A 14,619-nucleotide genomic window follows, 5' to 3' on the forward strand; every position below is an offset into this window, starting at 1 on the left:
AAAAACAACCACCAACAACCTCATTAGTAAAACAGAAGACAAGATGTAAGTCCAGTGATCAAACTGGAAGCCATAGAAATGAAGTAAGAAACCAGAAGGTAACATCAGATGGTAGTTCAAGAATTTTAACAGGAAAGGGGATGTGGCACGTAGGAGTTCAGCCAATGGAACAGAAAAGGAGGCATAGCAAATTCCTCAGTATCTCGAATCTTTAAATCAAGATGTAATACGCTCATTTGTTCAGTTTCTTGACTGTGGGTCCTGCCCTCCTACCCCTTCCCCACTGTCAGAGAATGCAATCAGGGAGTTGTGAAGCGTGGAAAATTTACTGCTCTTTTTCATTCTCTTTGCACGCTCTTACTCTTCAAGGTCAAGTAACTTTCTCCAACTCCTTAAAGCTCTCCCAGATTATATAGATTTACAGTCATCAATAACTCTTAAGCTATTTTATAATAAATCGTGGAAATCTAACTTAAATGAGAAACTTCAACCTACAGTAATGGAAAAGGGCTTATCTAGTTCTGGTCTGTGTATTTAGTGACAGAACAATGAAACAAATGCCTCATTAGACAGATTAGTTGATAAAAGTTATGTGCTGTTACTGGCTGTGACTCTATGTTTTAAGTAACTATTTGTAATGAAGCATGGAACTATTTTCACGAGGGATAAAAATGTAATGTTCAGTTAAGAATGCATTTTGTACTTGGCTGTTTCTCTAGCACGTTATTATTTTTACCTTGGGCAAGTTCTGCGTACTGCATTTCCTGCTTCTGTTTTCATTTCTGCTTTTGACTGTAAATTATATTTCCTGTGCTGATCAGATTGGTTTTGTGTTAGGATACTGACGCTGAAGTCATCCTCTAGATAATGATCAAGATCCACGCAGAGATTCTAGTAGTTTATCTGAAAAACCCATATGTAAATTCACCAATGTATTAAATATGCATGATATAGCCTTAACTTGTATTAATTGTAACTAAATGTAACAAGCGTTATAAAAATAGTTTAAATACCATATTTTAATCTAGACAGTGACAACTTACAATTACACTGTGTATCCCGGAAGACTGTTTATTACAAGTTCACTGATGTCTTTGTATTGATTAGGAGCGTGTAGGTCTCCCAAAAAATCATCATCTTTGCCTGACCTACTATTTTCCACATCGCTAAGTTCAAGATCAGACAAGTTACATGGTAAGTAGGAGCACACTTGAGTTACTGACTGATTTTTTTCCGCAGAGGTCTGCCCCTTTCCTATATTCAGATCAGTAGCAGAGCTAACTTGTTCGCTTCTCAGTACAGATGCTTGTTTAATATGCTGATCAACTCTGTTCTCTTCCTTATCGACCTGATGGGTTTCCTGCTCTTCATCTAATAAGCCTGCCCAGATAGAGGTGTCATTAAGTAAATCAAAAGATTCACCACTAGTTCCTTTGCTGTTTTTGAAGCCATGGTTTCTCTTCAAAGAAGAGACCGGTGATGAAGATGAATGCACTGGCAGAAGATCTGACATACTTTCAGCTCTTTCACTTGCTTTTGAAACTCTGGACATGCTGGATTCCAGCTCTGTATCTGGCCGAGGTCGGTTTGGGCTTTCAAGCCAGAGAGCTTCAGGACTGCTGTCAAGAGCTTCCAGGTCTCTGCCTGTACACTCAGCACTGGTGAAATCTTCTGAATAAACTGTGTTGTCAGGACTAGCAACAAAGTCATCTGAGTAGATGAATTCAGAGCTTTTTTCAACAGTCATGCTGGGGCTTCGTTTCTGATCACTTGCAACAGAAGTATAATCGTGCTCCATGGTTTCATGGATTATTTCATTATCATTACTTCCCTTCACATTAGCATCTGATGTGAAAGCTGCCAGGAGCTGAACTTCCAAATCCTTTTCTTCGTGAGCAGACTTTAATATAGTTTTCTCCAGTAAGGAGGCTGCCATTGCTTTGCATGGATGTTCCTTGCTTGCAGTCTCACTGTTCCTCCACAGACTTTCAGCAGCCTGCTTCTGTAGGTCAGGGCAAACATCTGTACTGGAAAAGTACTCTTTGAGAGCACTGTTTTGTGATGAAGTTTCAACAGTTTCATCAACCTGACCATTCTGCTTTGAACGGTCTCCCTTGCTACACTGCCTGTGAGAAACCACACGCTGCTCTCCAGCATTTTTGTGTGGCTTTCTTTTGGATAAAGGGCTTCGCACCTTCACCATCTCTGCTTGCTTTTTTCTGTACTGTTCTCTCCTTTCAAGCAATATCAGCTTATCAGGATTGGTTTGCTGCAGCCGTAGCCTCAGTGTATTGGTTAGCCCGTACAACAGTTTCCTTCTGGGAGGTGTGTTTTCCTTAGTTATGCGGTTTCTTTCAGATCCTGTCTGTCCGTGGGGTGCAGCTTTCTTAGATCTTTTCCCAGCCTGAGAAGACCCTGGTAAGGTTGTCTGCTGCTGGCCTTGCTTGATTTGAGGGCTGGCAGCTCTGGCTCTGTTCCCACTGGGCCTCACCGGCACCTCTGCAGTCTTGAGGGGAGGGGAATGGCTGGATGGCCGTGGACCCATGCCACAGTCCCCTGGGGCCTGGTAGAGCCAGGCCAGATGAGGATGGACAACAGCAGGGGTAGCAGAGTGGGTGAGTACTGATAGCTCTGCCAGCAAGGCACTGAGCAGCGGCAACTGTGTCAGAGTGCTGTGGAGTTGCTGGGGGCTGCTAGGGTGTAGCAAGGAGGGCCCAGCACTGGGGCGTGGGGGGCTCTGGACCTCTCTTTGCTCTTGTGGGCTTCGTACCACAACACGCTCCCAGTGCCCCATGGCTGCTGCTGATGGCAGACGAGGCTCAGCCGGCTCACGGCTGTAATACAGAACGGGAGGGCAGATGATGTTGCCGTCCTCCTCGCCTTGCTCTTCTTCCTCATCCACCGCCTCCTCCTCCTCTTCGCCCTCCTCCTCCGGCGCAGGAGAAGGGTGGGGTGGCATGGCGGGGCCCGACCCCTCCTCGGCCTCCAGGCTGCTGAGGCGGAACCCCAGCACCAGCTCCCCGACCGTGCGGCCCGCAGCGTCCCGGAGCGGGAAGCAGCCGCGGCGGCCCCAGCGGACAGCCTCCCCAGGCCGCTGCAGCACCTCGACGGAGGCAGGGGCCAGCGAGATGCTGCAGCTGCCGAGGAGGCGGGGGGGCTCCAGAGGGTGCCCGACGGGCAACGCCAGCAGCAGGGCGCGGACCGGCTGGCGGCGGAGCGCGGCGCAGAGAGAGCCGCGGCGCCAGCGGAACAGGCAGCGCTTGCCGCGGCCGAAGGGAAAGGCCCGGCCGGGCCGGAGCGGCGAGGCGGCGGCGGCGGGGCGCAGCAGGAGGGCAGGGAAGCCGAGCAGGCGCAGCGCCACGACCGGACGCAGCGCGGGGCCCGGCGCCGCCACCCGCACCTCCTCCACCAGCACCTCCAGCACGAACAGCCCCTCGTCGCCACCCGCCGCCGACATGACGACCCCGCGCACCCCTCTCGCGAGAGTTTGCTAGGGATTACGCGGAGCTCTCGCGAGAGGAGTAGGGACCACGCTGCGGGAGGGTGGCCAGCGCCCCCGCACCCCAAGGCAAGCCCGCTGGCCGTTGCCTTGGCAACGCATCTTTGCAAAGGACGCTGGGAATTGTAGTGCGGGCCGGGCTCCTTTTCGTGGTGCGCTCTGTGGTCTCCCACATCCTCCAAAGCTACGCGGAGATAGCGCGGGGGCAGTCAGCCCCTCTGAGTCCGCCGGTGGGGAGATGAACGGTGCTCCGAGGCCTCCTGTGTCCTAGCGGAGGCTTGGACATGCGTTTTTAAATCCCTAATTTTTTTTCCCAGCTCCACATACACAAGGAGCTGTGGTGAACCTCCTTGTGTAAAAGCACACTGGAGAGGGGAACTGCATCTCCTGTGTGGGGAAGAGACTGCTCCTCACGTGGACTGCTTTTCTCTTAAACCAAACTCGCCACAGGCACAAGAAATATTTGCTGAGCTGGGAAGAGAATTGTTTTGTTCAGTTACTAAGGGCGCTCAGAAAATGTATTCTAATGTTCAGTTAAGGTTACGCTATGCCCTCACCATTCACCAGCTGGAGGGTACCTGAAAGAAAAACCAATCCTCTCTCCCTTTATTCATTTTATTCTCTCCTTTTCCCCCCACTTTCCTAACCTCTACCAAATCACAAGCGCTTTTTAGAAAAGCAAGAATCAGTGAGAAATGAATACAGAACTCTTCACTGTTTGTCAATTCTCTCAATCATTGTTATTTAAAGGATGTCTTTCATTAGCTGTTCTCAGAAGGCAGTTAAGGAGTTGACCTGAACTGTTGCCAGGGCTTCAGTAGTAAATAATTAAGTTCTTCACAATTTCTCTACTGCCTCTATTCTGAGCACGTGAATCCAAGGACTAAGGCAAGTCATTTGCCATCAACACTGTTAGTGTTCAGGTATTCCCATTGCACTCGCATTGTGGGAGATGAAACAAATGGCCAGCCTATGTCCATGGCACATTCATCTCCTGTCATCGGTTGTCTGTTTTCCTTCTATTTCCTTTTCCTCCAGTCCTTTCCCATCCCGGGAGGGCTTGACAGTTTAATTGCCATTCTCTGTAAAGAGAGAATGACAAAAGACCACAGATACATTGAGGGCAACAGGCATATTTAGCATTGGTCAAACAGCTGCTCAGCAGTTCCGTGTGAATCTGACAATCAGCCTCACTCCCGTATTTCATTCAGCACATGCAATATAAATAAAATTACTGAATACTTGTGAAAACTTCAGGTGTGAATAAGCTGTGTGAGTTAGTAACAGAATAAGTACTCAAACAGAAAGGGAGAGATTTCAGGCTTGTTCTCATTGGTGTGTTTTATTAACTCAATGCTCTGATCACAAGAGCATGTTTCAAAATAAACAGAAAACTACATTTCATTGTTGTTGCAAGTTAGAGAAAAAAAGAAGTCCTTTCTTTTTCCAGTAGTCCTGGGGTTTGGTACTCATCATTGTAAGGAGACTTGTGATAACACACTTTTAGATTGTATGTCACAGAGGAGCTCTTTAGGGACTGGTCATGCTTCAGAGAAGCAGGATTTCGGAATCAAATTTCATTACCTACTAATGCCCTGAGGACAGCAGGTAACTGTTAAGATCTACCTCAGTTACATTCAGTAAACTTTTTTGAATAACTCTCTTTCTTTTCAATGCAATCTCTCAGACTAGACATCAGTTTGTCTGGGTTTTTGAATGTCTGGAAGAGTGAGAAATTTTGCTGAGTTGGTAAAGTCTTTCAATGACCTTATTTGTATTTTTGAAGTACTAACTTTTCCTCTCAAAAAATTCCAACCCAGACAATTGGTATCATTAGCAGCAGTTCAGCAACTTTTGTTCAAATCTTTTGAATGCTCTGAAATGCCTCCCTTTTGCCCTTAACGTTTGTAAGATTTCAGATTTATTGATCTCGCTGCACAAAGAGATCTCTCTGTACAGTTGTATACCTGTTTATGGGTTAAGAAGTATGACTACTAAAAGAAACACTTGAGAAAACATGGATTATGCTGAATCTACAATGACATTACCCGTTCTGGTGTCATTTCTAAAGATTGCACTTTTTACAGATCAAATGCTGGAGTAAAGAGCTGTTGTTCAGTTGGATATAAAATAGCTCTTCTCTATGCAGAATCTGTAGGGCAACACTTGGAATTTGTGCAAATATTTAGCCTGGTGGCACTCTGATTCAGAAAGGGGTCAGACAGTCTGCTGGAATATTCAGCTGCGATGTAATAGCAGTTCTTAAAATACTCCAACTTAAAATACCGCCCAGAGAAGATTTATTCAGTCTTTTCTCAGTTGTCTGTTGAGTCAGCCACTTGTCAAAGGACGATAAACAGGAAGAAATTCAGGAATAAGGGTGCAGGTTTTGATAACTCTTTTAGTTTTCGCTCAGAAAACTGTGAGAAATGAAAAGTTATAAACTACATAAGCCTTTTTTTCCCAAGAAATACTTTAGATTTCTCTCTTGAATAATCTAGAAAATGTTTCCAAAAGGAGTAAAGTTAGATGGAAATGTTAAACGTATTCAGAAATTGCTATTTGTATGTGTTTCCATATATTTTGCAGAGTTTGCAGGGATCTTTCTGTTTCTCACATTCAAATTCTACTTCACGCTCCTAAATTTTGTGCTGACTCAGATCTGATGCTGTATGGAGCAACCTAGGAACAGCTGTAATGGTATTATTAGCACAAGTGCTTTACAAAATCTAATTAAAATAGAGGATACTGGGATCTCTCTCCAGTTCCCAGGGTGTACTCTCCTATCCATAAAATATCCCTCCTATTGAGTGGCCAGAAAAGCTGGTACAAAGCCTATTCAGATGTACAGCTCCAAACCACCTCCCTTATGTTGCTACCCTAAAGATGCTTGCTGACTACTCTTACTTCAGTTTGATAGCTCTCATGTTTATTTTTATTCTCTACTATCTTTAGCAGGCTTTGGGAAGTGTTAAAGTAAACATTATTGGCTTAGTCATGTGGCCCTTCTCCATTTGGCAAACACCAGTTTGTTTCCCATCTCTTTAAAGATTTCATTGCTGCCCTTCGTGTTTTACTTTCCCAGAGTGGTGAGAGTTAAGGCTCATAGCTTAGTTACTTCTGCAAAGTCAGCAGGGGAGGCAACGCCGGATTGTTTTCTCATTACACTGGGGCTGGGAGAATGGTTGGCCTTTAAGGCATGTGTGAATCTGTGGCTTTCACAGCCAACTTGGAAATGCAGCCCATACCAACTCGCCTTCTGGTTCCAAATCTCTTCAGCAGTGAATGGGACTGTGGCAAAAAAACAGCTTCTCATTCTGTACTGAGCAGTCTTCAGCATCTTTCTTGGCTTTGGGGAAACTCAGTCTAAGCAGATAGTTGGAGAAAATGTCTGAAAATCTGGCAAGTACTTGAGGGAGAATGACGCTGTGAGAGCCCAGAGGAAGCAGGATGTCACAAATACAGGAGCTTAGACAACTATATTGAACATCACAATGAGACTTATCCATAAGGGTCACACCTGAGGTGATTTCCTTTATTTTAACAAAGGTCTTATTAAAGCCAATAGACATTTTGCTTAAAACTAAACAACGGTGAAGAATCAACTTTAGGATTCAGCCCATTGAATATTCCTTGCATAATGCCCAGCAATGTGCAAAACAAATTTACTTAAATAACTGGTGTCATTAGCACATGCAGGCTTTACCTTGAGCCTTTCCACTTATTTGTTATAAAACACAAACATCATAAACTCACTTGGTATTAATCGAAGCCCTCTGGGTTCACATGCCGTCATTCAACATAAATTAATGTAACATAATTTACATTATGCTATTCCCCATTCAATAGCTAGAAAGCTCTTGGAAAGTTCTCAAAGAGATTGGTTTATTTTATTTGGCTTCACGATTTCAGCCTGTACCTATCACACACATGTGTTGAATGACGACAGGATTCCAGGTGCTTGGTCATCCAAGGAGGACTGCTTAATCATGACTGCACAGCTGTGTGAGCATGTGTTTGTGAAGCAGAAAAAATCTGTTCCAAAACTTTTCTTCAAAGTGGGGGGGTCCCTACAATTTGTGTCATAATTGTACAGAAGGGTAAGTAAGTCCTCAACCCCTCTCCAGGTTTAGAGTTCTCTCTGTAGGCACTGATTTTTCAGGCTCACCACCTCCTACAAAGCTACGTTTACAGCATTCTTCTAGCTCAAGCTGGGAACCACTAGGGGCAAATTGCAGTTCAGACATCTGACAGAGCCTCTGACAGTGAAAGCTCTTGTGAGCCTCAGGATGGTTTCTAAAGTCAATTCAAAAGTTAGATGAGATTTCATTAGAATAAAAAATTGGATACGTCTGTAAATATTTGAGTAGGAAACAGTACTGCGTGCATTGTACCATCACACTGATGACACTCATTGTTTAATCTGCCATAATTATCATTATAAAGTATGTTTTTTTTAAGGATTTACAGTACAGCTGTTTTGTTCACTGCACATTCTCAACCTCTAAGCTGTTTCTCTTTTCCCTTTAAAATCAAATTAATATAAATCTGTCTGTTTTGGGAGCTCTTCTTTGGAGAGTGCAAAAGAAAAAGAGCCAAGGATGTTGTTACAGCTGAGCTGCAGAGCTGGACTAGATCCCCCTCTCTGTGCAGGCTGTGACACCTGAGGGCCTGTGCCTGCTAGGAAGGGTACAGGAATATCCATCCCACTTAGTGAACGGGAGGTGTGAAGCTGCTTGTGGAGGTGGTAACAAGAGGAACCACTTACCCCTGTATTCTTCACATTCCTTCCTGTTTTCCAAGAAGACATGCTGGCAAATGAGTGGCTCAGTATGGTGGTAAGATGTGAGAGATGGCTCTCTAATGAACATCTGTCCCTGACTTGCTTGGCTGTGGGATTTCAGCTCTAAATATGAGGTCATTTTCTTGGCTCACAGCTTTGTTTCAGGGATCTCAACTGGCTCCGTCCCTTCAAGCTTCTGTCCATACACTTAGCTAGACAGCAAACAAGAAGCATTTCTCACTGGTGCCCTACTGATGCCATTAACTTGCTGACCACTGCTCACCACGGTGCTAGCTGTGTTTTGAAGCTTAAATGTGTGTACAGAGCAAAGTCCTGCCCTATTATGTCACTAGTGATTAGAGAGAAAGAATAAGCTGTGTTTTAGGGTGCTAAGCGTGGGAATCAAGAGATCTACCTTCAGCCTCCTCTTTTGCCATGTGTTTTCTTGGGAAGAAATTCCATTTCTCTGTGCCTGAGTTCCTCTTATAAAACCCAGCCAGTGTTCCACAGGTCTGCTGGGTGGGTGAGTACCCCTTGGAAGGCACACATTTGTGGGATGCTCAAAGCACACAGAATCCCTGCCAGCCTTGCAGCTCTGCCCCAGAGAACAACAGTGAGTAGCCATTGGGATTATTTCGCTCACTCCTGAGTCAGAGTTGCAGCCCCATGGTGAGGTCACCAGTCCTTCGCAGGAGATGAAGAGAGGCTGGAAGGGAGCAATTCATTATTGAGAGACCCATCTTACTTCTTCCCTTGTTTTAGGAGCGGGTGTTGCAGCACAAGGAGAGGAGCTCAGGGAGGACAATGCATGCGTGTAGCTCACTGCATTCCCATGCATGCTCTTAGGCTCCAAAAATGTGTCAGCCTGCCTGAGCTAATCATCTACCCACCTCCTTAGAGGGCTAGTCCAGGCACAGCTTGTGCTGACACAGCTGTCCTGCTACCAGTTCCTTGGGATCCCAGGGTGACACTCCATTGCAGAGCATGGCTGTGCCTCTCGGAACTTTTTGCAGATAGCAGCAGTGCTGGAGAAGAATTTAATTCACTGCTATGCAGACAGTCCTGTGGGCTACAACTGGGGAGAAAAAGAGGCTTGATTCTCTCCTGCTATGCCGTGTAGTCTGCGTGGGCAAAAAGACAAAGTGCTGCCTGTTGCAGTTGCAGGCGAGAGCTGTGCCAGGGCCAAGGTCTGTTCATCTGCAGCCCATCTTGTCTAACTTCACTGGCTTTCTCTGAGCTAATTCTGGGATGTCTGTGGTCCAGTAAGGTCATTTAAAGCAGCCGTCTTTGCCCTGACACATGATTTCCTTGTTTTGCTGGTGTGTATTTTAAGCTCATTGCTATTTCAGTGCAGTTTCATGCATTTCCTATTTGAACTGTTCCTGTCGGAAGCATGCATTGTTTAGGAAGACATGGCATTAATTACTCTGAATTATTTGTTGTGTGGGTGCCGTGGAAGAAATAGATGGGAACTACACCAAATGGTCTTTAATGAGTTCAGTCATCCAAGATCCTGATTTCCATCTCATAAATAATAAACTGTCCTCAATATGCTAATGCAAATTTGCTTTTAAATTGCTTATTTTAATTTTGCAAGGAAAATAATCAAGAAGAAAAAGTTCTAGAAAATGCAGGCTTGCCCTGTTTCTGTGGCAGGGCATTTGGAGGTTGCTGCACCTCATCCTATTCTCGTCAGTAAGTCCTGAAACAGTGATCGGGTGACTAGGCTGGGAATGGCTTCTGGTCTTGAAGAGTGAAATTCTAAATGTAAGGAATGACAATAGATATGAAACCCTTGATCCATAAAGGGAGGATCCTTAATATAACCTCACACAGTGAGCTGTTTGCCATCTCCTTTCGATGGGATCTCTTGCTTCAATTTCCATTCCTGATCATTTGCTGATGGGGGCCAAGGAAGCCAGAAATGCCGCTCTGACAACAGACCTAGCCTCTGGCAAGGTAATAGTGTGTGCTCAGCACCGACCCATCTGCTTCATCAAATGCAATATCTACTGTCTCTTAGAGCAGTCTCATCCAGTCTTGCAGGAATGGGTGATAGTTTTTCAAAAAGCCTTCTCAGATTTGCTTGTACAAGGCATGAACGTACCAGTAACTGGACTAATGATATACCGCTTCGCTAACTGTAAATAGAAATGTTTCTGCTCCAAGCGGATCATTACACTCAGAGAGTTTGGTACTGATGTAACAGTTAGACACGATATTAGTCTGTTCTGAAAACATCCTTCTCATTGTTGTTATTTTTTTTTTGTCTCAGCATTTTATCTTCAGTAAACACATATCCTGATTTTACGTGAGCCTGTGGTCTCTCTGGACTGTCTGTAAATCCAGGCTAAACAATAGCATGTAGCATAGCATTGCAGAAAGAATGGAACAAAAAAAAGAATTGTATTTTGGATGTGTATTAGCTGCTCACACATCATTCAGATTTGTTAAGATTCAATAACAGATAAATAGAGGGGAATAGAAGGTTTGGATGGTCCTGCAGGCACATCTTACTGGAAATACAGTTGTAGAAATTTGATTTCAAGAGACAAACCAGTGAAAAAATCCAAACAGGTTACTCTATTTCCTTCCCTGGAAGGAATGGCAGCTTTTTGAAAACATTAATATCCTCAGTCAGGCATTGCAAATATTAGTTCTTAGTTCCTCCAAGGGATAAAAAAAGATAAAAATAGAAGCCACTCTGAAACCTCCCAGAGGCTGACAAATGCATTCGTTCATTTCTTTATAATGACATCTTTCATGAAGGCTTTAACACTGCAAATTCTCTGAGGAGGATTCCTTCCTCCCCAGTACTTTCTCACTTCTGCTGAAAGCTATCTGTACCGTTGCGAACAGGCAGGGGGTTAAATAATTTCTGAAAACTCACCTGTGCTTTTGTAGGCTGGCAGAAAAAGCTTCATTCTCCCATGTGCACCTGGAATGCGGCACCGCAACCTGGAGGGGCATGGCAGTACCTGGATGCGGTGGGACAGCCTTTTTTTGTCTGTTGACTGTATAGAAAACCAATGCTTGGTTCAAAGTCTAAAACTGAGAGCATTGTTCTTGATCTCTACACTTCAGTCTTTGTTTCGTAATGTTGGCAGACAAACAGTTGCTTGATTTTTCTTATGCTAATGTTGAGAGTCTTCTCAACGAGAGGAGCGAAGCAAAGCCCAACACACTGCTCATGTAGCCACTGGGGTTGAGGGCTGGAGCCGGATATGGTATCGATATTGCAGGTGGGACTCATCTGACCAACTGAACACAGAGATGAACTGCTCCCCAAAGGATTTTCTTTCACCCCTCACACTGTAAATGAACCTAGAGCAAATAGCTCTACATACCATGTACTTGTAGTGTTAATTTGCGTCCACACAGCCAGCAGAGCTCCTTCCCCGGCAGTCATTCTGGAGCAGGGGATCAGCCACATTTGGGCCAAAAGGGCAAGACCTAGATCCTGGAGGCAGTGCCTCTCAGGCTGCAGAAAAGCATGCTACAGACCTGTGCACTGTAGCTCATCTCACCCCATGATGCTACACTTTTCCAGGCTTCTCACAACAGTCTGTACTAGAAGACCAAGTGCCACAACAGTTGTGCCACAGGAGGTGTACGGGAGAGCTTGAGGACACTTCCAAGTCCTTCTGACTAGCAGATTTGCTGAGCGATGTTTGCAGTTGCTTCCAGGCTTCCAGACCACGCAAAGGGCTACAGAGGGAGACACAAAAAATGACAGTCTCTGATGAGCCAGTCTGAAAGAGTATCTTCCCAATTCCAGATCTGGCGATTGGCTCAACCTTGATCATGCAAACAAGAGCAGACAGCCAATGGGTGTTGAAATCTTGGGGAGCACTGAGGTATTATCAGGGAGCTCTCAGTGACCACATTTGCACCCTGAACTGCCCCAACGTGAAGTGTAATACTCTATGAAAAAAGATTGAGGGGGTAGGGGAAAAGAATATTGTTCAAGGAAAATGTCAGCCCTGGGAAAATAGTCTTAATTGTTCATCTGTACTGGTCTAATTCTATAATTTCCCATGTACACAGCAAGAAATACTCCAGTGGAGGGTTATTTCTTCTTTTGCAAAAGGTCTGCTCTATAATGTACTGCTGCTTGGCACAGTCTCTGGTTGTGTAAAAGACTGATCTTTAAACAATGTGCTGTGATCTTATCTGAACTGCAAGCTGGAGAATATATCATCAGTATAATTGGTGGCAGGGTATTTGCATAGCTGTGGTGAGGTTTGTTGGAAACTGCTCGGAAATCTCACAGGCGAGAAGGAGACACTATTAGCTTGAATAAGTGAGGCTGTCAGCTCAGCAACGCCTGCGTGTCCTTTTCAGAATAGGAAAGCACAGAGTTTGCAGATACTCGAAGCCAGCTGAGAGAAAGCACACTGGTCATGGTCTTTGGTTACTATTGTACTGGGTTGCATTGTGGAGTGACTACATCGCTGGTATCTGGGGGCCCAGAGGAGCTGCTGGTCTGAAGTCAACAGTAGGCGAGAGGTGGCATTCTGCCGTCACAAACAAAATTAATTGGTTCCTCTGCTGGTATACTTGAAAGAAGCTGCAAATGAATGGATGTTGCCAGCACTTCTCAAGAGACTAAGCTACATTATCACGGTAGACTCTTCTGACTGAAAAATTTGCTCCACTGAGAGGTACTCCCTCTGGATCAGGGCTAACATGCATATTAGTATAATTTGGGAACCAAGTGCAGCTAGTGGTGTTGATGAGTCTACTCCTACTGAGGATAAAAATGTACTTTAGTTTCTACAGCAGCAATTCTGGCCACTTTCACATATTCTTTGTTTGCTTGAAGAAAATAAACCGTGCTGTACTGCCCTGAATAAAAGGCTTCTCTTGAACAGTGCAGAGTTGTAGCCCAGCAAGAATACTAGGAAAGCTGGAAACACCAGTTTTGCCCACACAGCTGAAAACTTTCCTTTATATTATGCCAATGGTTGCACCTTCTGAAGTCCTGATGCTATAATGGGATGTGTGAAGGCTAGAGATAATGGAAAGCTCCAGATCTGCAACTGAAGCTTCCCCTGTGTTAGAAGTGTTGTTGGTTATGTTCCATGTCTAGCTGCTTTTTAAGCTGCAAAAGATTTCCATTTCTGGTATAACACCCTGTAAAGAAAAAAAAAAAAAAAAAAAAGCATGCACTGAATCAATTTGTTAAAATTCCTTTCAGTTTCATACGGTTTTTTTCCCTTTATTAGTTAGCAATGGTAGAGGTTGGTTGGGCTTTCTGAAGGGTCTTTTCAGCAAGGATGAAGCATTAATCACATCCCAAATCCTGCCTGCTGGTTGATGGGGTGCCTCTGTGTTGGTGCATAGCCCTGTCAGAGCCCTGGGGAAGCTGTGCTTGTGCATGGGCACCAGCTGGATGGGCTGTCTTGCAGGGATGGAGAACAGCTGGGAGATGAAAGAGTGAAAAACAACAAAGTTCTGCCAGATGCAGAAAGTAAATGAGCAGAAGGAAAACCAAAGCTATTCATTTTTGCTGACACTTTCTCTGTTGCCATCTTTGGATAAACGCAATATTCAAATTAACCTTGTTGTCCTTTTCCTTATCCTTGAATGTACGAGGGCTGCTCTGAAAGTAATGCCTCCTATTTTATCATGCTGGTGGTATGGCAGTAGAGGTTGAATGCCCCCACCAACATTCTGTTAAATGTTGTTGCTGTGTGACAGATGGCAGCAGAGGGGCTGTCTGACACAGTGACATCTGACATGGAAACGGGTATGAAGCAAAGGTGTGTCACTGAATTCCTCCATCCAGAAAAAATGGCACCCTTTGACATTCATTGACAGTTGCTGAAGATGGAGACCAATCATCTTGTTAATCACTGGTGAAAATGCACAGCTAATGGTGCTGATTATGTTGAAAAATAGTGTTTTATAGCTAAGAATTTTCTCTATCCAATAGTGCTGTTGTGCTCTTTGTATCTGTTGTAATTTCCATAGAAATAAACAGGAATCATTACTTTTGGAGCAACCTACATATTTGAGTCTTTGCAATTACAGTTATTTTTTTGTTATGCTATTATCTTCCAAGAGTGGTACAGCAAATGAGAGGTTTCTGCTCAAAGCTGTAAGTCCCTCCTTGACAATTTTATGTAGGACAGACTTTGAGTAGGGCTAGGGAGTTTAGTTTCTTCCCTAAAAGTTCAGAATGTCCTTGCTTGCTCCCAAAGTCCTCCATGGGCTGCTAGCTTGGTTAAATTCAAGAGCCTGGTTCTGCAGTCTCTGCTCCATGAGGAAGTTCAGGCTTCTTCCTCTGAGAGCTTGCTCCTGACCTGAAAAAAAAACTGCAGCAGAGACGAGG

At 44.6% G+C, this 14,619-nt stretch overlaps 1 protein-coding gene across 1 annotated transcript; it reads right to left on the reverse strand.

Annotated features, from left to right (window-relative positions):
• MAP10 (microtubule associated protein 10) lies at positions 1,002–4,799 on the reverse strand. The gene has a single exon (XM_021391455.1). The coding sequence runs from the start codon at positions 3,455–3,457 to the stop codon at positions 1,046–1,048; it is 2,412 nt and encodes an 803-aa protein (XP_021247130.1). The 5' UTR covers positions 3,458–4,799; the 3' UTR covers positions 1,002–1,045.

The sequence above is a fragment of the Numida meleagris genome, chromosome 3 (assembly GCF_002078875.1).
Source record: "Numida meleagris isolate 19003 breed g44 Domestic line chromosome 3, NumMel1.0, whole genome shotgun sequence".
NCBI classification, from domain to species: domain Eukaryota; kingdom Metazoa; phylum Chordata; class Aves; order Galliformes; family Numididae; genus Numida; species Numida meleagris.

Excerpts from the sequence above, each read along its gene's own strand:
- MAP10 (XM_021391455.1), bottom strand. The coding sequence starts at position 3,457 with ATGTCGGCGGCGGGTGGCGACGAGGGGCTGTTCGTGCTGGAGGTGCTG.